General features: G+C 41.2%; 1 protein-coding gene across 1 annotated transcript in view; it reads right to left on the bottom strand.

Moving 5' to 3' along the window:
- LOC608120 (protein FAM169B) overlaps nucleotides 1–26,851 on the bottom strand; it is an 87,573-nt gene that overhangs the window by 8,397 nt on the left and 52,325 nt on the right. Inside the window, exons 6-8 of the mRNA XM_038532720.1 lie at nucleotides 23,469–23,646; nucleotides 4,161–4,343; nucleotides 600–731 (exon numbers count right to left, since the gene is read on the bottom strand). Coding sequence (XP_038388648.1) covers nucleotides 600–731; nucleotides 4,161–4,343; nucleotides 23,469–23,646 — 493 coding nt within the window. The remainder of the gene's footprint in view (nucleotides 1–599; nucleotides 732–4,160; nucleotides 4,344–23,468; nucleotides 23,647–26,851) is intronic.

Here is a 26,851-nt window from a genome sequence, read left to right as displayed (position 1 = left end):
GCTGGCTCAGCAGTTGAGCCTCTGTCTATGGCTCAGGCCTTGATCCTGGGGTCCTGGGATCAAGTCCGGCATCACCCTCCCTGCAGGAAGCCTGTTTCTCCGTCTGCCTCTATGTGTCTCTCATAAATAAATAAAATCTTTAAAAAAAAAAAAAAAAAGGACAGGACAGGAAGGACAAGTACTCCTTTGCAGCATGCTATCTACGCAACACCACCACTATGCATGCGTGTCATCTCCCACAAGGGAAGGGCGGGCATGGAAAGCTTGTGCTTCACAGTAAACCCTTTGGTGGCTTCACCAATCTTTAGGCAGGTGCACACATTAGTCTCCTTCCACGTTTCAGAGATCCCGTCTCGTTATAAACGGGGAGCCCCTCCGTCCCAGGGAGCTTCTGACTTAGCTGCATCGGGGGAGATCTAGAGCAAGGTCGAGAAGATGTGGTCCACTCAGGAAAGGAAGGTGGGCCGAGGACAAGAAACCACCTCCCGGGTCTCACTCCCTCCTGTTCCTGCGACAACAAACCCAACACCCGCACAGGCCAGACTCCATCGGTAGCATTGACCTGGGCTTCAACGCGCACGTCGTTCCCCGGGACTCACAGTCTGGAAGCTGGGCCTGCTGCCGCCGAACCTTCAGCCAGATGCTGCCTCGCTGGCCCCAGGCTCCCGGGGGCTCCACCTCCCACAGGCGCCCCCGCTCCTCCGGATGGGCCTCCAGGAACTTCCTGCAGACTGAGGATGCGCACGTGTCGGCCGGAAGGCCCGCCCCCCGCGGCGTCTCCGGGCGGGACGCTTCCGGTTCCTGCGGTTCCTGCACTGCGCGCAAGCCACGTCCTGCTCCGGCTGCCACGTGCTCCCGCTTCCGTCCACCCGGTCGTAGCCGGGGGTCGCGGTAACAACGCGTCCCGCCCGGGGCGGGGGGCTTCACCGACAGACCTAAGCTGCCTCACCGTGGCGGACAGAAGCCCCACATCCAGATGACCGCAGGGGCGCGCGGAGGGCTGCCTGGTTCCCGTGCCCGCACGTGGTCGTCCCTCGGTGTCTGTGTCCCGGGCCCCTCTTCTAAATAAGAACCTCTTCTTACCAGTCTACTGGATCAGGGCCCCACTGCTATGAACTCACTTAATCTTACTACCTCCACATACAGTCACTTGGGAGGGGGCAGAGGAGGCTTCAACATAAGACTTGGGGGGGACCCCAACAGAGCCCACAACATCACCCTACACTGTCCTCTCCTCAGGCACTGCCCTTCCTCCGAGCCTCGCCGGCTCTCCTCTCTAGGAGAACCTTCCGGCGCATCCCCTGTGGATGCCTTGATTCCAGAGTCACCTCAAGGCTTAGAAACTTCTATGTCCACCTTCACAGGGTGAGCGTTTTTCACTTGGCGGTGAAATCCTGAATCCAGCCAAATGGGAAGCTGCTTGCTCCTGGTCCTGCAGGTGTCGGTGGGGGCAGCATCGGCCCGCTCCTAATATTTCCCAGCCCAGGGCAACTGCACAGATGGAAAGCTCCAGAGCATGACACTAAGTATTCCGAAAGTGTAAGCCAAGCTAGCAGAGTGCTAGATAGAATGATCTGCTTTCCCATCTTGACAAATATAACTTCATAATAACAGGGAAAGCTAGTTTCAAATTTAGAATTCTTGGACTCCTTGGAGTTTTGCACCAGAATGTAGCAATACCAAGAGAGCTGGCCCCCTGAAGGCAGCCCACCTGCTTCCCTTCCTACCCCAGCGCCACACACATACACCCAGCAAGGGGTCTGTGCGTACAAGTGTGGACACCACGCCCATACTCCATCCACACCCCATCAATGGCTGTCCCTGGGGTCTAAAGATAGGCAAACTGGTGTCATGGTCCACCCTTAAGTGCACAGATCCAGGGATGGAGTCCACTCCGGCCTTCAGCACCACTGGCAGGAAACCCGGGGTCCTGGTACCTTGAGTCAGCTTAGAAGGCATTGCCTGGACCCTGGTAGGAATACCCTCTTGGGCCCACAGACCCCTTTATACCATGGAGAAAGACACAGCTGCAAGAGGCTCCAAAGCATGGGGCCATGGGCAGAGGAGTCCCTCTTGTCCATTCAAAGAGCAAGACTGTGCTCAATAAAAGTCAGTGAAGCATGCAGTCAGTGCACCTGCACCCAATCTTGAGCCTCCAGCAGCTTCTTTCTCCACAGTCTACCTGTTCACCTATGTGCCCAGATACAGCCAGAGGTGATATAAAAGCCTGAGGCCCCAGCATGCTCAGTTAGCTGAAACCCCAAAGACAAATAGCACGCTTCAGAATCAGCACCTTCATATCTTCTTTCTCTGCAGGGCAGAAACAGAGAAGGAAAAACAGGGATCCACAGAACCCTGCAAAGGTCTTAGCAGAGCTGCCCTGGGGCAGCCCCCAGTCCTTGGAGCCCGCTATTCCCCTAGGGAAAGCTGAGGAGGCTGCCCTGGGAGGCCAATGTACTCAAGCAAAGGTCTCAGAGCTGAAGCAAAGATAAGGAGGGGTGGAGGGCACCTGGGTGACTCAGTCATTTAAGTGTATGCCTTCAGCTCAGGTCATGATCCCAGGGACCTGATGGTCCTTCTCAGTGGGGAGCCTGCCTCTCCCACTCCCTCTGCTACTCTCCCTGCGTGTGCTCTATTTCTCAAATAAATAAAACCTTTTAAAAAAAAAAAATAAGGAGAGGAACACAAAGGACAGGCATTTGGACAGAGAACCAGCTGCCTAGGTTCTGGAACTTTCCAATACCTCGAAGTGAGCAATACAGAGCAGAAAGCCTGGAATGCTCTCTGCAGAAATTCATAGATCTTCAAAGTTTTTCCAAAGAGTTTGGAAATACAAAGAAATGACTAAACCTACTTGAAAATATGTTTCACCTCCTTTTCTTGAGAGCAACAGAAACTTCCTTACTTTTCCTACTTTGTCTCTCTTATCTTTCATTCCTATATGATAATGGCACTGGATCTGAAAACATCTGTATGACAAGAAGTATAACAGAACCCAATGTGAGGTAGGTGTGCTTCATGGGAGTGGTGGGGTGCAAAGGGACCTGGGGAGATGCTCACCAGAATCTACCCCTCTTACAGACATGGAATGTGATGCTTCACATCAGAGCTTTCTTCATTTCCTGTGACAAGTATTTATAAAGATTTCTCTTCCAGAATGTAGAAAGGGATTGTGACAGTTCATTTTAAGTGTCAACTTGACAGAGCCAGGGGTGTCCAGATATTTGGTCCAACATTATTCTGGGAGTGTTTACGAAGATGTTTTGGATGAGATCAGCATGAGACAGTAGACTGAGTGAAGCAGATTGCCTTCCCTTATTGGGTGGGCCTCATCCCATCAGTTGAAGGCCTGAATACAGAACAAAAAGACTAAACCTCCCACAAGAGGGAACTCCTCCTGCCTGTTGAGCTGGGACATCGATCTTTTACTGCCTTTGGATTTAAACCAAAAAGTTTTTGTTGGCTTTTCTTGGGTCTGGAGCCTGCTGGCACTTGGACTGTTATGACACTACCAGCTCTCCTGAATCTCTTGCTTGCTAAATGTGGATCTTGAGAGTCTCAGTCTCCACACTATTGTAAGCCAACTCATAATAAATCTCTTCTCTCTACATACATACAGCCTATTGGTTCTGTTTCTCCAGGGAAAGAGAAAGTACAGGGACTCAGTAGGTCGAGAATGGAAAGGGGGACTGTCTCTATAGGGGGAGCTACAGAGGTGCTTGGGGGCTCAGTGCAGTCAGAGCCTGCCTTTGCACTCCAGCTGCCCTCCCAGCTGAAGTTCCTGTGATCCCTTGCAGCTTCTAGTTGAAAGGACAAAGTCATGGGCTCTAAGTTTCAAGTGAAAGAGCAAAGATCCTCTAAGCACTCAGCAGCAATCAGCAGCACAGGTGCACTTCTCTGGATTCTGCTTCTCTTGACATTGTGTGACTTCTTTGTTATTATCTCTAAATCCAGTTATTTCTCAGACTGAGAAGGGCTCACCCTTTGTGAGAGAGCATAAAGTCTCATTTGTGCTGAAGCAATGGGAGATTTCTTGAGGGGGAGAGAAAACCCACATGCTGAGAGTGCCAAGGAACCTCCTCCCCACTATCACCTAGAATGCACATGTGTTATCCATCACCGTTACCCCAGCACTTCCACCTGATACAAGGTGGGTTTACCTTGGTACATGGCAGGAGAAATTGGCCAACTGACACCCAGGGCCTCGTCCTCTTGGAATGTCTCACAAAAGTCCTGCAGCATGGCCATGCCCAGGCCTTGGCGACGGTAAGTCCTCCTGACAAACACAGTGTCGAAGACCGGCAGCAGGTAGCATGCACCCGTGCCATCACCACACAGGCTGCCTGCAGGGGAAGGAAGTGACATGCATTGTTCCCAGACTTGCACCAAGCCACCAGGACCCTGCGGGACTCCTGCACAGCTGGGCATGGATACCACTTGGATGAAGGGCTCACATCACTAAACAACCTAAGACAAAACAGCAGATCATCCCAAACCACCAGTTCTCCAGCTGGCTGATCAGCCCACATGTTACTGATTGCGGGGAGTACAGCCACCAGACTACTGTACTGAAATGAAAAGCAAACCCAGGTGAATGCACCATTCATGCACCCAAGACCCTCAGATTCCTCCCTCACCATTCACAGTTCACAGAGACATTGAAGTCAATGAGGAGCATCTGGGTGACATCAAAATTCTCTATGAACCCAGGGATGATGGGCTGGGAGACCCACCTAACACATCTGTTAGGGCATGGACTTGTTTTGATAACAAAGGGTCATCATGTCCTACTAAGGCAAAGTACATCTACCCTGAATAGACTCAGTCCTGTTTCCCCTACAGCAAAAGTGACCTTACTACAGCAGAGCAAGAGAGGTGACAGTTGGCACCCTTCCCATTTTTCCACCCTGAACTCAACTTCCCTGCAACCAGCACCAGTGCCAGCACAGTTGCTGTTTCTACCACGGGAGCTGAATCTTATAGCCAGTTGCCTCTGTCATCACCCTAACCAGAAAATCACTGCTGCACGGAGCCTACTACATCACTTTTCTCACTTCCAAACTGCACAAGTGCCTGCACTAGAGTCCTGGAAAAGAAGTATGTAGCATATCAGCTCCTATTGGAAGAAGTGGATTGTCCCTGCCAAGATTCAGAAGGTGGGTAATTTCCCAAACAAACAAACAAACAAAAAAGACTAATTCTAATCAGCCAGACTGAGTTGCAGAGGTACATGCTACTGTAGTAACTGGTTGCAAAAATGGCCACAATTACTCCCCTTCCTATATCCATATCCCTTTACATGTGGTTCTGAAGCACCTGCCATCAAGAAATGGGATCTGGCCTTGTAGGATCCAGTGCCCTTCCTTTCTCTCTCATATCCTTGCCACTCACCTCAATAACAAACGTGGACTAGCCTGTCACCATGAAAGAACCATGACCCAGGTACCCTTGTGTTCCCAGCAAACATCTTGCTACCCCCAAGAAGCCTGATGGCCACCCAGTTGAAACCCCATGGAAACTATCAATCAAAAGATTAGTCAGTTTTGTGGCCAAAATGAATGAATGAATAAATAATCTGTGGCCAGTGATCAACAGCACCCAATTCACTTGAGATGGCAATTGTAGAGTATTTGAATTTCACCCTTGGTGTTCTTGAAATGATAATACAAACTTGGGTTGGAATTCTGTAACTTCCAACTTTTATAGATGATGAGAACAACTTTCCCCAAATGGAAAGTCCTCCGAAGCTAAGAAGGTTTAAAATTAAATAAAAATATAATTTCATTCACAATAGCCTTTAAAAAGTCATTTTTAGGAATATATTTAACAAACAAAGCCTTGAATACTGAAAAACTACAAAACATTGTGGAGGAAAATTAAATAAAATCTAAATAAGTGGAGACACTTCATGTTCATGGATTGGATGACTCAATACTTTTAACTTTGGCAACTCTTCCCAAACTGGCCTGTAAGTTCAATGCCAGTCCTACCAAAATCCTAGAAGGCATTTTTTTGTAAGAGAGAGAGAGAGAAGGCAGAGGGAGAGGAAGAGAGAGAGTCTTAATCAGGCTCTACGCCCAGCCCAGAGCCCAACATGGGGCTCTATCTCATGACCCTGAGATCATGACCTGAGTTGAAATCAAGAGTCAGGGATCCCTGGGTGGCTCAGCGGTTAAGCATCTGCCTTCGGCCCAGGGCGTGATCCTGGAGTCCAGGGATCAAGTCCCATATCGGGCTCCCTGCATGGAGTCTGCTTCTCCCTCAGCCTGTGTCTCTGCCTCTCTCTCTCTCTCTCTCTCTCTCTCTGTGTATGTGTGTGTCTCTCATGAATAAATAAATAAAATCTTAAAAAAAAAAAAAAAAAGAAATCAAGAGTCAGACACTTAACCAACTGAGCCATCCGGGCACCCCATCAGTAGGCATTTTTGGGGACATGGACAAGCTGATATTAAAATTAACATGAAATGCAAAGTCTCTAAATTAAGCAACCCAGCTCTGAAAAAGAAGAGTAAAGTTGGAGGTTTTATACTACCCAATTTCAAGGCTTCTTATAAAATCAAGGCAAACAAGTCAGTGAGATACTGGTGCAAGGATAGGCATGTTTTTCAGGGGAACATAAATGAGTCTAGAAATAAACTCTTTTACTTTGAACTTCAACAAAGGTGCCCTTTTCAAATGAGGTAAAGATAGTCTTTTCAAGAAATGGTAGTGGGATGACTGGATAGCAATAATTTTTTTTTAAAAAATTTTAAGGAAAGAAGAAGCTAGCATAGAACAAAGCCCAGAATTAGACTCACACAAATATAGTCAATTGATCTCTGACAAAGGAGCAAAGGTAAAGTCAATGGTAAAAGGACAGTCCCAATAAGTGATACTAGACAACTGGATATCTACATGAAAAAACAAAATCTAGACACAGACCTTAAACACTTCAAAAATTTTAACTTAAAATGAATGACAAACATAAATGAAAAACACAAAACTATAAAACTCCTAGAAAATAACACAAGAGAATATCTAGATGACCTTGGGTTTAGCAATAACATTTTTACATACAACACAAAAGGCCCTATTCATGAAAAAAAAAAAAACCTGATAAGCTGAATGTCATTAAAATTAAAATTTGCTGCTCTGTGAAAGACCATGTCAAAAGAATGAAAATGCAAGGCACAAACAGGGGAAGAGTATTTCCAAAAGACTTGTTTGCCTGATAAAGGACTGTTATCCAAAATATACAAAGAACTTTTAAAACTCTACAGTAAGAAAACAAACAATTTGATTAAAAAGTGGACCAAAGGGACACCTGGGTAGCTCAGCGGTTGAGCATCTACCTTCGGCTCAGGTCGTGATATTGGTGTTCCAGGATTGAGTCCCACATCAGGCTCCCTACATGGAGGCCGCTTCTCCCTCTGCCTATGTCTCTGCCCCTCTCTCTGTGTCTCTGATGAATAAATAAATAAATCTTTTTTTTTTAAGTGGGCCAAAAATTTTAAAAGACACCTCATCAAAGAAGGTATAGATACAGCAGGGAAGCATATCAAAAGATGCTCTAGGGACACCTGGGTAGCTCAGTGGTTTAGCACCTGCCTTTGGCTCGGGGTGTAATCCCGGAGTTCCGGGATCAAGTCCCACATCAGGCTCCCCACATGAAGCCTGCTTCTCCCTCTGCCTGTGTCTCTGCCTCTCTCGCTGTTTCTCTCATGAATAAATAAATAAAATCTTTAAAAAAAAAAAAAAAAGATGCTCCACACTATACATTATCAGGTAAATGCAAATTAAACCAACAAGATATCACTGCACACCTAATAGAGTGGCCAAATTCCAGAACACTATCAAAAACAAATGCTGGTGGAAAAATAGGACCTCTCATTCACTATTGATAGGAATGCAAAATGGTACAGTAACTCTGGATGGCAGCTTGATAATTTTTACAAGAGTAAACATATTCATACCATATGATCCATGAAATTGTGCTCCAAAAGGAGTTGAGAACTTATGTCTACACAAATGTACATGGCACCTATAATTGCCAAAACTTGGAAGCAACCAAGGTATCCTTCAATATGTGAATGGATAAATAAACTATGGTACATCCAGATAATGGAATATTATTCAGGGCTAAAAAGAAAAAAAGCTATCAAGCCACAAAAAGACATGGAGAAATATTAAGGCATATTACTCAGAGAAAAACCAATCTGAAAAGTCTATATACCATAAAATTACACCAATTAATGACATTCTGAAAAGGGCGGAAACATAAAGGCAGTGAAAGGATCAGTGGTTGTCAAGGGGTTCTGGGGAGGGAGACATGAGGAACACAGAGATTTTTAGGGAAGTGAAGCTATTCTGTATGTTGCTACAAGGGTAGATAAATGTCACTATACATTCATCAAAATCCATAGAATATAACACAAAGAATGAACCCTAATGTAAACTATAGTCAATAATAATACATCTTTCTGTACTGGATTGTTTCTCCCCAAGATTCTTACATTGAAGCCCAACTCCTAGTACCTAAGAATGTGGCTGTATTTGGAGACAGGGACTTCAAGTGCTGATCAAGTCCAAGAGAGGTGACTTCACATTTCGAGTGAGCTCACATCCAATCTTATGAGTGTCTTTAGAAGAAGAAATTTGGACACACAGAGAAGTGCACACCCAGAGGAAAGATCATGTGAGGACACAGAAGCAGCATCTACAAGCTAAGGTGAGAGGCCTCAGAAGAAACCAAACCTGATCTTGGACTTCCAGTCTCAAAAACTGTGAGAAAATTACTTTCTGTTGTTTGAACCATCCAGTCTGCGGTATTTTGTTACAGCAGCCCTAGCCAACTAATAGGTGTATCAATACTGGTTTATGAATTTTGACAAATGTACTGCACTAATGCAATATGTTAATAATTACAGGAGTGTGTGTGTGTGTGTGTGTGTGTGTGAGCGTGTAAAAGAGTGGAAGGATAGAGGAGAACTCTCTATACTTTGTCCTCAATTTTTCTATAAACCTAAAACTGCCCTAAAAAACAAAGCCTACTAAGGTACTAGGTATTTTTTAAAAATTAAGTTGAATGCTTACCTCACATCATATACAAAAATTAATTTAGGGTGAACTGAGGCACAAATAGAAGTTAAAACTATAAAGCTTTCAGAAGAAAACAGAAGAAAATCTTCAAGACCTCAGGTTAGTCAGGGAGTTCTTAAATTTAATACCAGAAGCACAATCAATTGACAAATATGATTTCATCAAAATTAACTTTTGTACTTCAACATTAGACTGGAAGAAAATGTTTACCAATCACATTTCTGACTATATAAATGACTATCCAGACTATATGAAAAACTCTTGTAACAAAAAAAAAAACCAATTAAAAATGGACAGATGATCTGAACAGATACTTCTTCAAAAAAGACAAACAAATGGTTAATAATCAGCGAAAAGACAATCATTAGCCATTAGGAAAATGAAAATTAAAACCACAAAGAAATGCTACTTTTGACCTACTAAAAAATGGCTCTAGTCAAGAAGACAAGCATTAGTAAGTGTTGACAAGATGTGGAGAAACTGAAACCATCACAAAATGCTGATGGGAATGTATAATGTTAAAGCCACTTTGTCAAATCTGACAGTTTCTTAAAGTTAAACATATGCTTATCAGATGACCCAACAATTCTATCCCTAGGAAGCTAATATTTGCTACAATTTGGATGAACCTCAAAAACACTAAGTAAAACAAGCCAGACACAAAAGACCAAATATTGTATCATTCCATTTAGATGAAATGCCTGGGAGAGGCAAATTGATGGAGACAGCAGACTGGGGGTTGCCTAGAGCTGGGGTGGAAACAGAGATGGACAGCAAGCAGGCAACTTTTTGGGGGTGATGTAGATATCTAAAATCTAGACGGTGGTGATGGTTACACAACCCTCTAAATTTCTTAGAAATCACTTCCCATTGGCAAATTTTATGGGGTGTAAATTATACCTCAACAAAATTGATTTTTAAAAGATACAATGAATTATACTAAAATTACTGTATTGGGGGCACCTGACTGGCTCAGCGGGTCAAGCATCTGTCTTTGGTTTCAGCTCAGATCATGATCTCAGGGTCGTGAAATGGAGCACCTCATCAGGCTCCACACCCAGCAAGGAGTCTGCTTCAGATTCTTTGTCCCTCACTCTCCCTCCCCATCTCTCCCTGCTCACATATTCTCTCTCTCTCTAAAATAAATAAATAAAATATATTTTTTTAAGATTTTATTTATTCATGAGAGACAGAGACAGAGAGAAAGAATGACAGGCAGAGGGAGAAGCAGGCTCTATGCAAGGAGCCTGACATGGGACTCGATCCCGGGTCTCCAGGATCAGGCCCTGGGCTCAAAACGGCACTAAACCGCTGAGCCACCCAGGCTGCCCTAAAATAAATAAATAAAATATTTAAATAAATAGGTAAATAATAAAAATAAAATTGTTTTGAAATTATATGAAAAAGATACAACCAAGTGTAAAAGAGGAAAAATAGTAACTTTACAGAGGAGAAACCTGTCAGATGCCCCCTTGAGTGACTGGAGTGAGCATCGCCAATAGTAATATTGGTATCATATACCTTCACATATGATGTGAGCATGTGAGGACAAGGACACTTCCCTTTCCCCCCCAAACCCATATCCCAATCTAATCATGAGAAAATATCAGACATACTAAATTAAAGGACATTCCACAAATCTCCTGACCAGTACTCCTCAAAAGTGTCCAGGTCATGAAAGACAAGGAGAACGAAGAAATGGGTCACATACAGTACAACAAGACAACAAGATCTGAAAACTACATGCAAGGTGGTATCCTGCCTGGATCAAACCCTATAAGAGAAAATGGACCTTGCTGAAAAATTAACCAATGTTAATTTCTTAGGTTTGATCCACGTACCTTGGGGACCACTTACATAACCACTGATCATTAAAACATTTACCAGTAGGGGGAGGTAAGTGAAGGGTATAACAGGAACTCTGAAATATCTTTGCAAATCCTCTATAAATCAAAAATTATTTCAAAATAAAAAGCTGGGGGAGGGGGAGGGCAGAAGAAACAAAAGCACTCCACAAGTCCTTTCTAAAAGCTAATTACATCATCAGGTTGGTCAAATAAAATCTATCTTCTAAAATCAATTCCCAGGGCACCTGGATGGCTCAGTAGGTTAAATGTCTGCCTTCAGCTCAGGTCATGATCCTGAGTCCTGGGATCAAGCCCCAAGCTGGACTCTCTGCTCAGCAGCAGAGTCTGCTTCTCCCTCTCCCTCTGCCCTTACCCCCGCTCCTGCTCTCTCTCTCTCTCTCACTCTCTCAAAAATTAAATAAAATCTTTAAAATCAATTCTCAAAGCCAGAGAATTGGCTTTTTAATACAGTTATCAATTAACCATAATAAGAATATTATGTGATTATGAACAGGGGCAGAGGCAATGAGCTGGCTGCATGCCAACAGACTCTTCACTCATAATGAGAACATAAAATCCAAGGAAATCATATCACATAGCATGGAATGGTGGGGAGATTCCCAGTAATGATCTCATTCATTATACCCATTTTACAGACATGGCAGCTGACAGGGTCAAGAAAGATTGTTGACAGGGTCAACAAACAACAACAACAACAACAAACACGGAGAGAACAAAGGGCTTGGCTCCCTTCTGTCCATGTAACAACTGCCCTACTGCCTCTCATCAACTTACAGTGAGTCTGTTGATCCCAGAGCAAACTCAGACCAACCCACACCGCCAAAGTAGCTGGTGGCAGAACTAAACCAAGAACCAAGACCTCCTGTCCTTTCTTCTTCTTTCTGTCTGCTTTGTGTCCAAAGTTACCTTCAGTTATTATACAAGTTGTCTATACCTAACAACACTTAGAAGATTAAATCATATTCCAGATGTGCACTGTTCAAAATCGAAACAAAGATGCAATCTCTCAGGCAAATTTAAATATCCAAAAAGGTCTTTTACCTGAGGATAATTGATCCTGGAAAGAAAGGTCACAGGAACAGATCCATGGAGACCACAATTCATAGAAAATGGTGGTGATAAAACAAAAACAGACAGACAAAACTATGGTAAAGCACAAACCAATCAGAATGTTCAATCCATGAGGCTATACCAGGGTGAACTGGCTAAACTGACAGCAGCATGAGATCATTTTTACCATAAATGCTGATAGGAAATAAACAAGAAAAGCTGAAAATTAATAAGCCAAGCATCAGAATTTAAAGGACTGAAAAAGAACAGAAGAGAAACCCAAAGAAAATAAAGGGAAGGAGACAAGGAGGATAGAAATTAATAAAATAGAAAACAAAAATACAACATAAAGGATTCTTTAAAATGTCAAGAGTTGCTAAAGTAAGAATGAATACGCCATACATCAAGCACATTAGGAATTAAAATAAAGATACCATTATAGATGTGGCAGAGATTTCAAAGGCAAGAATATAATTCTACACCAATAAACTTGAAAACAGACGAAAAGGACAAATTCCTAGAACAATACAAACCACCAAAATTGTCTCATAAAAAAAAACAGAAAGACTAACCTGTCCTATGAGCATCAAAACATGAAATCAGTGATTTAAACCTCTCTCACACTGAATGCCACAGGCCAGGTGGCTTTAGATAGAAGTTTTACTAACCTTCCAAGGAAAGCATTCCAGAGAACAGAAAAGGAGAATATTCTCCATCTTAGTTTATGAGGCTAACCTTTTAAGGAAAAAGAAAAAATAGCTAACAATAGGAAAAACAGGTAAATAACAGTAATTCTTGAACATAAGACAAAAACTTAGACCAATATTAACAAACTGAATTCAATAGAGTATACAAATTACCTTTGATCACTGTAAGGGGCTGGTTTCTCTGCTCACTACCCTGGCTGTTCTGGAGGAGATGCATAATCAATGAGGTATCTACGATGAAATTATGACTAAAGGGCATAAAATAACACGTGTATGATGAGGGCTTTGCCTTCAACAGCCTAGGAGGACTTGAAGAAGGAACCTCTGAGAGAAGGAGACAAAGCCTACCAAAGAATAAACAAGGGGATGCCAACAGGCTGCCCATTAAAAATATGCACCTCCAACAAAACACAGGAAAAGACAAGGAGGGTTATACCTCACAAAGACATTGAGTGAATTCGTGGAATACCTAAGACAGAAATCACAGATGGTGTACCACGGGAAAACGATAGCAACAGGCAGCCAGAAAGTAATGGAAGAAAGTGGATCTGCTTCAAAGAGAAAGATTTGTCAGGAAGAAGGTAAAACAGGCAGGTGGCAAGACAAAAGTCATAGTGTATTCCCACCACCGGCTGTTTTTGAGAACTAAGACCTGAGCACCAGGAAAGTTACAAGGTCCCAAGGCACAAAAGAACCAAGTGCCTGGCCAAAAGCAGTCCTGCTCCCAGTGCATTTCCTTTCACAAAGTAGCATTTGTGGGGCCTATGAAGCACCTCTCCAGGTTTGTCCTGCTAATACCAAAGACAATATGTTGACCGTGGCTGCCACGGATACTTGGCTCTGTGAAGCATTTTGAGAATAACTGCTCTAAAAATCCAAATTCAGGTCTCAGTGGGCAGTCCAAGAGATTAAGTTCAGAATAATAAACATATTTGGGATACTCCCAACCCATGGAAACCCAAAACAGAAACAGCTAGAAGCATTAACTTTTGCTAGCCTTTTGCTACAATCATACTACATGTGTGTGATGAACCCAATGCACAAGGTCAGAACCAGACTCCCTTGGAATCTGGGGCAGTTGAACATCTATTCACAATACTAGTAAATGATCTGGATGTTCCTGTCTTGCTCCCACTAAGAAGTATTGCTAACACCCATCTGCATAGAATCATTTTTTTAAAAAAGTATGAGACATTTAAGTTGTATTCATTGGAATAGGCACTGGCAAACTTTTTCGGTAAATTCCAGCCAGAAAATACTTTAGGCTTTAGGGGCAACCACTCATTTCTACAGTTGTACAAAATCAGCTGTGGACAATATGAGTGGGTATGGAGGGAGCTTATCTGTTCAAAGAAATAACTTTGGCCAAGTTGACTTTATCTCGAGTTGTTAATGTGAGAAAATCTGTATCAGTAATTCACCTTCTTTGTAGATTATAGGAGAAAGAACTGCTCCAGCTCAACATTGTGCTATATTCTGCACATAATCCAGTCCATATGGCACAGAATATAGAAAAATTATAAAAGCAAAAGAAAACTATCAACAAATTATAGAACTAAGGAAAGTTTAGCAAGGTTAATGGATGTAAGATCAACACAGAAGAGATGAATGGCATTTCTATCTACAAGCAACAATTAGAAAATAGGCATTAAAATAAGATATTATTTCATAACCACATGATCAGCAACTGCAAAAAATCAGGATGAGACCAATATTGATAAAGATGTGGAGCAAGAAAAATGCTCACCTTTTGCAGGTGACCATGTACATGTGTACAACCATTTTGGGAGACAGCTGTGCATCCCCTGGGGAAGTGTGCTTCCGCTACAGCTAGCAGTTCCTCTTCTAAGTATACACTCTCAAGTGGTATTGCCCAAATGTTTTCTCATTATCACCAACCTAAGGAGCCTTTTTAGACATTTTTTTCCTACTACACATCCTCCACTGTGCAGCAATGAAGGGCTGCCTGGTGGTCCTGACCAGAAGTATTCCAGGCCAGACTGAGACTTTACAAACAGGATTCTTCCATGGATTATTATGGGATGTCTATCCAGCCTACAGTCCTTTAAAATTGCCCCTACCACAGCGTCGGTTAAAGAACGAATGCTAGGTGGCCATATCTGGACCATGAACGCTAGCCCACCATCTACAATCAGCTGAGCTAAAGGTGGACCCATGATCCACAAGAAACCAATCCACAGGCCAGCTGGACCAATCTGATTCTTTGGAGAGACTTGAAATGAAGTGAAATGAGGACCACAGTATATCTTGGTTCTTTAAAGCAAGTACAGGGAGAGGCCAGATGGGCATTGTGGCAAACTAAAGTCAAGGTCATGAAGAAGCAAGAGATATAAGTGAGTAAAGTTAGCAGGTCTGCAAGGATGAGAATGTAGGAGCTGCTTGTGCACATCCCAGCATAAGAATCCAGGCTGCTCAGTTGGTTAAGGGTCTGCCTTTAGCTCAAGTCACAATCCTGGAGTCCTGGGATGGAGCCCAGGAAGAAAGAAAGAAAGAAAGAAAAGAAGCCAGGCTACATCCCAGGCACTTCCCCCTGCACCTTCCAATACCCTGTCTTCAAGAGGACTTCCATTCCTCGCAAATAGTAATCCCTTTCTCATCTGGCAGCAATCAGAATGAACTCCCCAACTCATTCCATTTCTGCTAATGTTTCTGTTGAAGTCCAGAAGATGGCTTGAGGGGGTCCTGCCTGATAGGACCATACTGCAGGAGGTGCCTGTGGCACTGGATATCTGGGGGAGGGAAGAGCAGTAGCCCCCCTCACACCCTCTATACCCCCTGATGAGCAGGGCAACTGAGGCCACTTTGAAGCTTCACTGCCATCTCACAGGTCACATGCCTGTCTGGATTGCAAATCACCTAATTTAATACTTTTAAGTGCCACTCCCATTGTTATGATTTGCATTAGTGCTGGAGCTTTCAGGAATCTGAAATACAAAGCTGTTCTTTTTAGATTTTTATACAAAAGTAAAATACTTCTCAGCTCTGCCTTAAATTGGCCAACTCTCCACTTACCAGTCCAGTATGTTCTGCCTTTGAATGCTGACAGCTTTGTGGACTAGTGATTTGACAACAAAAGTTAAAGTAAAACTCATTAGTTTTGATTATCTAGGGAGAACTTCAACATAAAATAGTGAAATGGCTGAAGTGTCAATATTTCATAAGAAAGACAATTACTGAACAGTCAAATGAAGGGAGAAATTCAGACCAGCCTATTAAGAAAATGTTCCCAAAGAGAGAGTCTACCTGAAAAGACCTCATTCAATCTATACAAAGGCACCCACTTGTTTCAAACTAAATGTGCTCCTCAGCAATAAAGAGGCACAAACTACTGATCTACACATTGACTTGGATGAATAAAGGCATTATGCTGATTGAAAAGAGTCAGTCTCTAAGGATGCCTGGGTGGCTCAGTCGTTTGAACAGCTGACTCTTGATTTCAGCTCAGGTCATGATCTCAGGATCCTGGGATCAAGCCCCCTGTTGGGCTCTCTACTCAGCATGGAGTCTGCTTGAGATTTTCCCCTCTCTCTTTGCCCCTCCCCTCTGCTCATGCTCTCTTTCTCTCTCTAAAATAAATAAAATCTTTAAAAAAAAAAAAAAAAAAAGGAGTCAGTCTCAAAAGCTTACAAACTATATGATTCCATTACAGGACAAAACGATAGTGATGGAAAACAAAAAGTGGTTGCCCGGGGTTTCAGGTGGCAGCCATGGGGTAGGAGATACCTAGGGATAACACAAAGGAGGTTTTAGGGATGGTGGCTTTTATTCTGCATTTTAATTATGGTTGTACTTACATGAATCTATACATAGGTCAAAATTCATAGAACTGTATGGCCAAAAAAAGGGCCAATTTTACTGTCTGAAAAATATTTTAAATACTTAAAAATATGTGCCAAAATTGCTCTTAGAAACTACGTACTCTTAAATAGGTTAATCCTGGTCCCTGATGAATCTGCACATTTTATTTTCCTCTTAGAATGAAATTATACACTGTAGCCCAGCTTAAGCTAAATTAACAGATATTCTGGACCAAAAGAATCTAAACTCATGAGGAAAAATTGTAATGATACAAAGTTGAGAAGTATGCCACGTGCTATGCCCATATCCTCAGCATCAACACAAAAACACTGCATAATGCTGTGACAAGCACTGAAGAGCTGAGACTGAAGAAATATTAACTGTTCTGAATTACAAACTCCTCCTGTAGTCCGTTAAACCAACATATTCACCAGTGATTTTTCATAAACCATTGTGCAAATAGTAAAATATAATAAAATATATCTATAATAAAATATAGCAAAAATATACAAATAAAATATATCTAACTAAAATTGTTTTGTTTAAACTATTTGTATACTGCTCTACAACCATTTCTTCTTTTTTTTTCCATTTCTTAATTCATTAAAATAAATCTCTCTCTCTCTGATTATAGAAAAAGATGGGAAGGAAAGGAATAAAATTCTATGGTCCATACCTGAACAAGATCCCCATCAGATAATGGTGGTGGAAGGAAATGGTCACACAAATCCCCACATATGGTAACTATTTAAGAAATAAATGTAAAGGCACCTGGGTGGCTCAGTGATTGAACATCTGCCTCAGTCATGATCCCAGGATCCTGGGATCGAGTCCTGCATCAGGCTCCTCACAGAAAGCCCACTTCTCCCTCCACCTACGTCTCTGCCTTTCTCTGTGTGTCTCTCATGAGTAAATAAATAAAATCTTTTTTAAAAAGAAATAAAAAAAATATAAGAAATCATTTAAAGACACCACTGAGTAGAGGAAAATTTAATTTCAGAAAATTGCAACTGGAAGGGTGCCTGGGTGGTTCAGTTGTTTGAGCATCCAACTTTTTTTTAAAGATTTTATTTATTTATTCATGAGAGATGCAGAGAGAGGCAGAAACATAAGCAGAGGGAGAAGGAGGCTCCTCAAGGGGAGCCTGATGCGGGACTCCATCCTGGGACTCTGGGATCATGCCCTGAACCAGAGGCAGATGCTCAACCACTGAGCCACTCAGGCATCCCGAGCATCCAACTCTTGATCTCAGCTCAGGTCTTGATTTTATGGTCATGAGTTGAAGCCCTGTGGTGTAGAAAGAAAGGAAAAGGAAAAGGAAAAGGAAAAGGAAAAGGAAAAGGAAAAGGAAAAGAGAGAAAGGAAAGGAGAGGAGAGGAGAGGAGAGGAGAGGAGAGGAGAGGAGAGGGGAGGGGAGGGGAGGGGAGGGGAGGGGAGGGGAGGGGAGGGGAGGGGAGGGGAGGGGAGGGGAGGGGAGGGGAGGAGGGGAGGGGAGGGGAGGGGAGGAAGGGAAAATTGCAACTGAATAGGTAAAACCTGTGGGTTTGCAGCTTACTGGCTATGGGGTATAACTCAACCCCCAAAGCTACAGAAAACACTGGTGAGAAAAGCTGAAGCATTACCAGGTAAAGGTGTCAGAGATCAGATTTAGGATTAGGAAAGCAGCTGGAAATTTAAAGGAGAAGTTCTGGCAGTATGACAATCACGGAATGAACCAGACTCAAATTCAGAGCAATTGCCCAAATCCCTGGCTTACAGCTAGCCTACATGAGTGAAGGAGCCCACAGGGAACCCAATGAGAAAAAAAGTCAAGACCAGAGAGATATCCACTTTTGAAAAATGGCACCACACAGGATCAGATCTGAGACTTTGATAATTTCATTAAATAAAGACATTCCCCAGCTGAGACAGCTCAAGTGATAGAGAGCTGAAGCCAAATGGGCTTGAATAGTGAAAGTACAAAACCCCAAACCAGCAGGAGAAAAACCAAAATAAAAACAAAAAACAACAACAATAAACAATAAACAAAAACCCTCAGGAAATCCACACCCAAATCTTTGTCTGACCAAATCTGCAGGCACAGGGAGGACCTTTCTAGGGCCAAGCTAAAAAGGAGTCGTGGGAAGTCACACAGATGTCAAGTAGCTACATATCACAAAGGAGACAATCGCCATTTGAATCCAGGCAAGTTGAACAGCTACTAGATCAAAAATCTAAAAATCCTCAGAAAACATACACACACAACAACTAGAGTTGTTACACTATCTCTGCTCAACACATACACACACACAAAAACAAACAAACAAACAAACAGGAAAGTGTGACCCATACTCAGGGGGAAAAAAAAGGTAGCCAATATAACTGATTTTAAGTAGACTGAGATGTTGGATTTTGTAAAGGCCTTAAAATGGCTTTACAAATACATTCAAAGCATTAAAATAATTCAAAAAATTAGAGGGAAATATATAGAAAATCTCAACAGAGAAATAGCAACTACACAAAATAATATAAATTCCAGAGCTAAAAAGTACATTTACTAAAATTTTCAGTGGTCTCAACAACAGATTGGAGATGGCAGATGAACTGATTTCTACCAGTAGAAATTACCCAAGAAAGAAAGAAAAATGTTTGAAGAAAAATGAACAAAACCACCGAGACAAAACTTAAGACATTATGAAGCACTCCAACATACATACAACTAACTGGAATCCCAGGAAAAGAACAATGAAAGCAGGAATTTTTTTTAAATTTTATTTATTTATTCATGAAAGACACAGAGAGAGAGAGAGGCAGAGACATAGGCAGAGAGAGAAGCAGGTTCCTCGCAGAAAGCCCAATGTGGAACTCTATCCCCGAGCCCCAGGATCATGCCGCAAGCTGAAGGCAGATGCTCAACCACTGAGTCACCTAGGCGTTCTGAAAGCAGGATTTTTTAAAAATTGAAGAAATAATGGCCAAAAAGTACCAAAATATGGTAGAAAACATTGAAGATTCAAGAAGCTTACCAAACCCCAAGAAAGATAAACAAAAATAAAATCATTCCTAGACACACTACACTCAAATTACAAAGAAAAACTAAAGTTCAAGGGAAATTTTTTAAAGCAATCAAAGAAACCTATGGGTTATGTATGAGGGAATAACAATAAATAACTGGTTGACTTCTCAGCAGAAATCATGAAAGCAAGAAGACTGGAAAAACATATTCAAAGCACTGGGGGTATGGGGGGAACTATCAGTAATAATTCTATATCCAGTTAAGCTATCCTTCAAATATGACTGTGAAATAAAATATATTTTCAGTAAATAAAAACTGAGATATTTGTTGCCACCAAAACTGCACTACATCAAATTCTAAGGGAAGTACTTTAGCCTGAAAGAAAAACAACACTGGGTGGCAAGTGGGATTAAATTAAAAAATTAAAATTTATTCAAAAGGTGAGTATTTGAGTCAAGATTTTAACTATATTTTTTATTTTAATACCTCTAAAAGGTGACTATTAAATTAAAAATTATAAATCAATATTAATAGATCTATAGCATAAATGGATCTAATATATAATAAGAGCACTATGTAAATAAAATGAGGGGTAAATACAAATACACTGTTGCAAGACTTCTATATTTTATCTGAAGTAATTCTATAGTAATTATAAGTAAATTGGAAAAAGTTTAAGATGCATATGTGATTCCTGGAGCAATAACTAACAATTTAAAAATGCAAAAATATAGAACTAGAAAGCCAATAGAGAAATTAAAGTGAAATACTAAAAAATATCTGATTAAAATAAAAGAAGACATAAATGAGGAACAGAGGAACAAAAAAACAGAAGACACAAAACAAACTGCAAAAGGGAAGACCTCGGGATTCCTGGGTGGCTCAGCAGTTGAGCATCTGCCTTCAGCTCAGAGCATGATCCTGGAGTTTCGGGATTGAGTTCCACTTTGGGCTCCCTGTGAGGAGCCTGCTTCTCCTTCTGCCTGTGTCTCTGCCTTCTCTCTGTGTCTCTCATGAATAAATAAATAAAATCTTAAAAAAGGGGGGGGGGAGACTTCAGTATAAACACATCAAAAATTAAACGTAAATGGACTAACACCCCATTCAAAAGACAAGGTTTAAAATCCAAGATCCAATTGTATGCTGTCAACAAAATATATGCTTCAAATAATGAAGACATAAACAGACTAAAAATAAAAAGCTACAAAGAATATATTCCATGCAAAATAGGCATAAGAAAGATGAAGTGTCTATTAATATCAAATAAAAAAGACTTCATAACAAGAAATATTACTGAAGATAATTTGGGACTTCATAACGATAAAATGGCCAATATATCAGGTAGGTAAAACCATTATAAATATAGATGTCACTGATAACAAAGCCTCAAAACACATAAAGTAAAAACTAACAGAACTAAAATGAGAGAGAGATGAATCTACAATCATAAAGACTTTAATAAACCCCCAGAAATTGATAGAACTAGACAAAAATATCAGTAAGAATGTAGAAAATCTGAATAACATTATTAACTACCTTCATCCAACTAATATTTCCAGAACACGAAACCCAATACCTACGAAACATACACATTCCTTTAAGTCCACAGGGAACATCGACCAATACAAACAATATACTGGATCATTAAACAATTCTCAATAGTTCTTAAAATATCAAAATGTAATAGACTACATTCTCTTACTGCAACAGAATTAAGTTAGAAATCAAAAATAAATAAATAAATAAAACATCTGGAATATCTGGAAATTTAAAACTCACTTTAAAGAACTCATAAAGATCACAAATTAGCAGATATTTTCACTTGAATAATAATAAAAATTGGTAAACTGATAAAATAGACTTCATCAAAATTTCAAATGTCTGCTCTCTGAAAAATACTATTGTACCAAAATGAAAATGTTTTCCAAATACATATCTGATAAAGAACTGACATCTATAACATATGAAGAAACTGCAACAAGCAAACAACCCAATAAAATATGGGCTAAAATATTTAACAGACATTTAAAGAAGATACGTGACCATCAACAAAGCACATGAAGACATAATCAGTATCGTTTACGATTAGGGAAATGCAAATTAAAACCAAACTTAAATGCTACTTCCCACCTAGTAGAATAGATAAAATTAAAAAGACTGACAATACCCAGTATTGGCAAGGATGTGGAGTGGCTGGAACTCTTATATATTGCTAGTGGCAACATGTATGTATTTATTCTAACAGAAATATTTTTATTCTATCTCTCCAAAAATAAGTTAATCTAACAAAAGGCAAAAAAAAGTTTTAATTGGCAATGTATATATATTGAAGCATATATTTTATTTTCTTTATTTAATCTTATACTGGTTTGGTACTTCTTTTTTTTTTAAGATGTTATTTATTTATTCATGAGAGACACAGAGACAGAGACAGAGAGAGGCAGAGACACAGGCAGAGGGAGAAGCAGGCTCCCCGCAGGGAGCCTGACGTGGGACTAGATCCCGGGTCTCCAGGATCAGACCCTGGGCTGAAGGTGGCGCCAAACTGCTGCGCCACCCGGGCTGCCCTGGTTTGGTACTTCTTAAACAACATAAACTGTTGAGTAAATAAAAGTCAACAGCCACTTAAAAAAATCAGTTAAAAAAAAAAAATCAGTTCATAGATGTAATGATGGGACACCATAAGCAGCTTCAAAGAACTTTCCACCAAGTTCATGGAATTCAAAAATGAAGAGGACGCAGAAACCTAAATACTGAGGCTGACCTGCCTCATCTCAACATCTTAGGGTCCTCCGTCCACTCTGAGGTCTGGGTCAGCCTTGGGAAGAACAAAGCAGCCACAACCAACCTTTCCACTTACATGTCTGGACGGATCTTAACATGTCACTAATGGAGTTGTTTGCATGGGAGACTGGTTGTTTCACACTGCAAGGGAGAAAAATGGATTTACTCCATCCTGAACAGGTGGAGCAAACACGAAGTGTAAACAAAGTTCGACACCACAATCAGCCTTTCGATCCCCCTGGGAAAAACACCTAACCCCAGAGAACAGCACGTCCCTGGTGGTTCACTGGGAAACTTTATTCTTGCTAAAATTTAGAACTTTTTTTTTTTAGAATTCATTTATTTATTCAAGAGAGACACACAGAGAGAGGCAGAGACAGGCAGAGGGAGAAGCAGGCTTCCTGCGGGGAGCTTAATGTGGGACTCAATCCCAGGACCCCAGGATCACGACCTGAGCCAAAGGCAGATGCTCAACCACTGAGCCACCCAGACATCCCTAAAATTTAGGACTTAATAAGAACTAAAAGGACAGGGTAGGGACGACATCTCTACTGTGAGTAGAGATGTTGACAGCCTTTAAAAACTCAAGAAGGTATTAAAGAAAGTGACTTTAAAGAAAGAGACCAATCCCCAAAGCTAAATGGTCCCAGTATCACACTCACTTCTCATCACAGCTCCTAAAAATAGGTCCCAGTATTTTACCCCGACCTTATTATGATGGCCGAGCTCCCCCTGTTCTGAGGTAACGTCTATAAACTTTGGCATCCAGTGTGCTTTTGCACCACATGTCAGCTATTAGCAAAAGTATTTTTCCTGACAGCTAATTGGTAACATTAAGGAAAAGCAATGAAGAGTGTTGTGCTTTACAGAGTCATTTTACACCATTAGCAGCAATAAGCATGTTATGAGGGACATGGCACTGGCTGGGAATCCAAAGGACACACTTTTCATTCTATTTGCCAGTAAAATGAGAAATGAGAAAATGAAATCCATAAATTGGGTTTACTCGGGCTTATTTACAGGGCAACTGAATTAGTGATACTTCCTGTGCCAGAAGGTTCTCTCCAAGGAACATTTGTGCTGAGGGAGTCCTCGGAGGCAGGTAGACATCTAGAGAGTCAGCCCCCCCACCAGCCAGCCACCCACCCAGGGCCCTGTGCCCCTTACCTTTCCTTTTGGTTGTGTAAAATCCAACGGCTGCTCCATCCTGCCACAGAATTTTTGCTTGCTCCTTCACAGAGTGAGGTAAAAAAAACATGTCACCGTCATCCAAATTTCTCTCCAATCTTCCAAAAATAACGACGTTCAGAATGAAAAGCACAATCCTTTCCCCAAATGACTGAACCTTTGAAGGGAAGAAGAAAAGAAAGAAAAGAAAAAAAAAGAAAGGAAAGGAAAGGAAAGGAAAAAAAAGAAAAGAGAAGAGAAGAGAAGAGAAGAGAAAAGAAAGAAAAGAAAAGAAAAAAGAAACAAAAGAAACAAAAGAAAGAAAAGAAAAGAAAAGAAAAGAAAAGAAAAGAAAAGAAAAGAAAAGAAAAGAAAAGAAAAGAAGTGAGAGAGGAAAATCACATGCGATAAATTTTGACCTTGGAATCAACCCACATGTTGGGGCCAGGTGTGTGTGCCACCATCACACAATTTCTTCTGTGTTAAAGAGCCAAAATGTGAATCATTAAGTTTCTCACAGAGGTTTTCACAACCTTGGCTTTTCACACCCATTAGCTTCTAGGAGTGAGGGGCAGGGCCAGAGGGGCCACAGATGTCATTCCATTGCAGGTCCACAAAACAGGAAGTTACCTCCAGGGGGTAACTGGAGGCAAGCCATTTCAGCAGATCCCCTGAATGGTCTAGAAATAAACCCAATATGTCATTTTTAATACCAGCCCCAGAATTCTGGCCCTCAGAAGGAGGGTAAAGAATTGGGGGGATCAATGACTATACCAAAAACAAATGATTTGCAATGGTTTGTGATGTGATAGATTTGGAGCACATGCTACAGTCTCAATTCCAGAGAATTACTGAGAGTCAAGCTCCATCTTGTTCTAAGACTATAAAACAAAACAACTTCTTGCCCACCACAATGTCATGACACGTGAGGAAACTGGGTGTGGTCAAGGTCAGGCCTACAAAGAGTTTTAGCCTTAACAAGTCAAAATGATCTCATGCTCCTGTCTCTTAAAATTTTCTGCATCTGTATAGTCCACAGGTGGCAAATGTGTGGCATAAACAAAGGCCTGCTAATCCTGCACCCCCAGCAGACATAACTAATCAATCCCACACTATGTGCTGAGCGTGGATGTGGTCACACAGTCCTCCTAAATGCAGTCTCTGGACAACCACAGGCAAGCACTAAATGTAGTATTTGGGATGAACCCAATCAAGTATTGATCTAGTGACCGTATTGTTTTATTAGATTTTACTCTGATAAGACTGCTATGTGACAGCCTAAGTGTGTGGGTGTTCGTCACCCCATCTTATGCATCACCACGAGGTCAGCAATGCCATTAAATGGACTGCGACTTCCACCCACAAGCTAGCATACGATTCTCCGCCCCTCCCCGGGGAGGTTTTGATTTATAGGTAAGGAAATTGAAATTCAAGGAGGGTTAAGTGATTACATTTATTGATTTCCCTGCCTCATTCCAAAGAGGACTTATGACAGCTGGATGAGGGCTCTGTCAGAGGCAGGCAGGCTCAAAATAGGCCAGGCCTTCTGAGTCCCAGGCTGGTGCACCTGCTACAGCCGAGCCCATGGTTCCCTTCTGCATCTTCATCCGTTACGACTAAGGCTTTGGAAAAGGGAAGTTTATTATAAATACACTTAGTTTTATATCGAATACTTAATCCTTAGATTTTTATCATCATCATCATCATTTGTGTCTGTGGCTTCTCAGCCTGGATTTGCTGGGAGATCCTTAGCAATACCCAACCCTCTGAGCCTCAATTTTGTCCACCGGTCAAGGGAGAAGATTGCCTGAGTCGTCCTTAAAACATTTGTTTTTGGGGAAGAGTGGGTAATAAAAAAACAAAAATCCCACTTGTTTTCAAATGCTCTGATATTAAAAGTAAGGCAGCTTGCTGCCCCCTCACAAATGGCACAAAGTGTTTCGGTGCCAATAAATTTATTAATTGGTCCAGAATGTAAAAGTTCACCTTCATCTGGAGCCAAATCTTAAATAAGAAAAAGCTTTGTGAAAACCACACCAAGCTCAACTTGAAGAAGCTGCCCCAATTTTGTATCTTAGACAGTAGCAGCCAAATCAAGTTCAGACTTGAGGAATAATTAGCTGGTCACAAAACCTGAGTGGGGTGATGTGGGAGGTTATTTTTTTCAACTTATAAAACCAAAAAAGTTCAGAGGAAAGCCAGAAGAGAAAAGCAGATTGCATCTGGCAGAAGGGAAATATCCAATCAAAAACTGGCAGGAGAAAAAGGAGAAAAGAAAACGCACTTAATTTGTCCAATTTCATTGGGGAGGGGGGATGTGTGACATGTGATTCTGACTTAGAAACGTTTCTGGAAACACAAAATACAGATCCAGTTCTAATCCCTCAATTAGGACCACTAATTACATTAACAGAAAGAACATTAAGCTTTTTTTTTTTTTTTTTTTTGTAATTTATGAAACATAGCTGGCTAAGAAACAAAATGTAATTAAAAGAAAAAAAAAGCTAAGACCCAAAATTCTACCAATGGAGAAGGAAATTATCTCCATAGACAGTTGGGGCAGATCAATCTTTAAAACACGGTTCATTAACTGCAAGTAACATTCAAGTTTCTGTTCACAACATTGACCACATTTTCAGAAAATTTGGGGTCTTCCTCATCTAAACACAGAAAAATTGACACATAGAAGTGACCTCTCTTGTTCTGAAAAATAAATTATTCAAAGAGCAAGTCAGATTCCTCATGGCATTCATCCAACCACTAAAATACCTCTGGCCCACCTGTGAGAAGGGGTCAAAACATCAACACAAATGGGTACACCAGGTCGCCCACACCCATTGGCTGATTCTCAAGCCACTGTTAAATTTGCTGGTGAGGGGAGACCCTTTTCAAAACAGTACCTATTGAGTCAATTAAAACACGACCTGAAAACATCCTGCATCCTGCTGTTTATAACAATATGGATGCAACTAGAGGGCATTATGCTAAGTGAAATAAGTCAAAGACAAATACTGCATGATCTCACGTGTGGAATCTTAGAAAAGCCCAACTCATAGGAACAGAGAACAGAATGGTGATTACCAGAGACTGGAGGTAGAAGAGAGAAGATATTGGTCAAAAAGTATAAACTTCCAATTTTAAGATTAATAAGTTCTGGGAATCTAATATACAGCAGGGTAATTATAGCTAATAGTACTGTATTAAAAGTTACTAAGAGAGTAGATCTTAAATGTTCTCATTACAAAAAAAAAATCACAATTATGTAATGGGATGCAGGTGTTAGCCGACACCAACGCGGCAATCATTTTGCAACATGTAAGTGTATCAGACCAATGTATACCATAAATTTACACAATATTTATGTCAGATATATCTCATTAAGC

This window comes from Canis lupus, chromosome 3 (assembly GCF_011100685.1).
Source record: "Canis lupus familiaris isolate Mischka breed German Shepherd chromosome 3, alternate assembly UU_Cfam_GSD_1.0, whole genome shotgun sequence".
NCBI classification, from domain to species: domain Eukaryota; kingdom Metazoa; phylum Chordata; class Mammalia; order Carnivora; family Canidae; genus Canis; species Canis lupus.
Note: the sequence above shows the minus strand (reverse complement) of the source record. Positions and strands in the feature narration are given on the sequence as shown.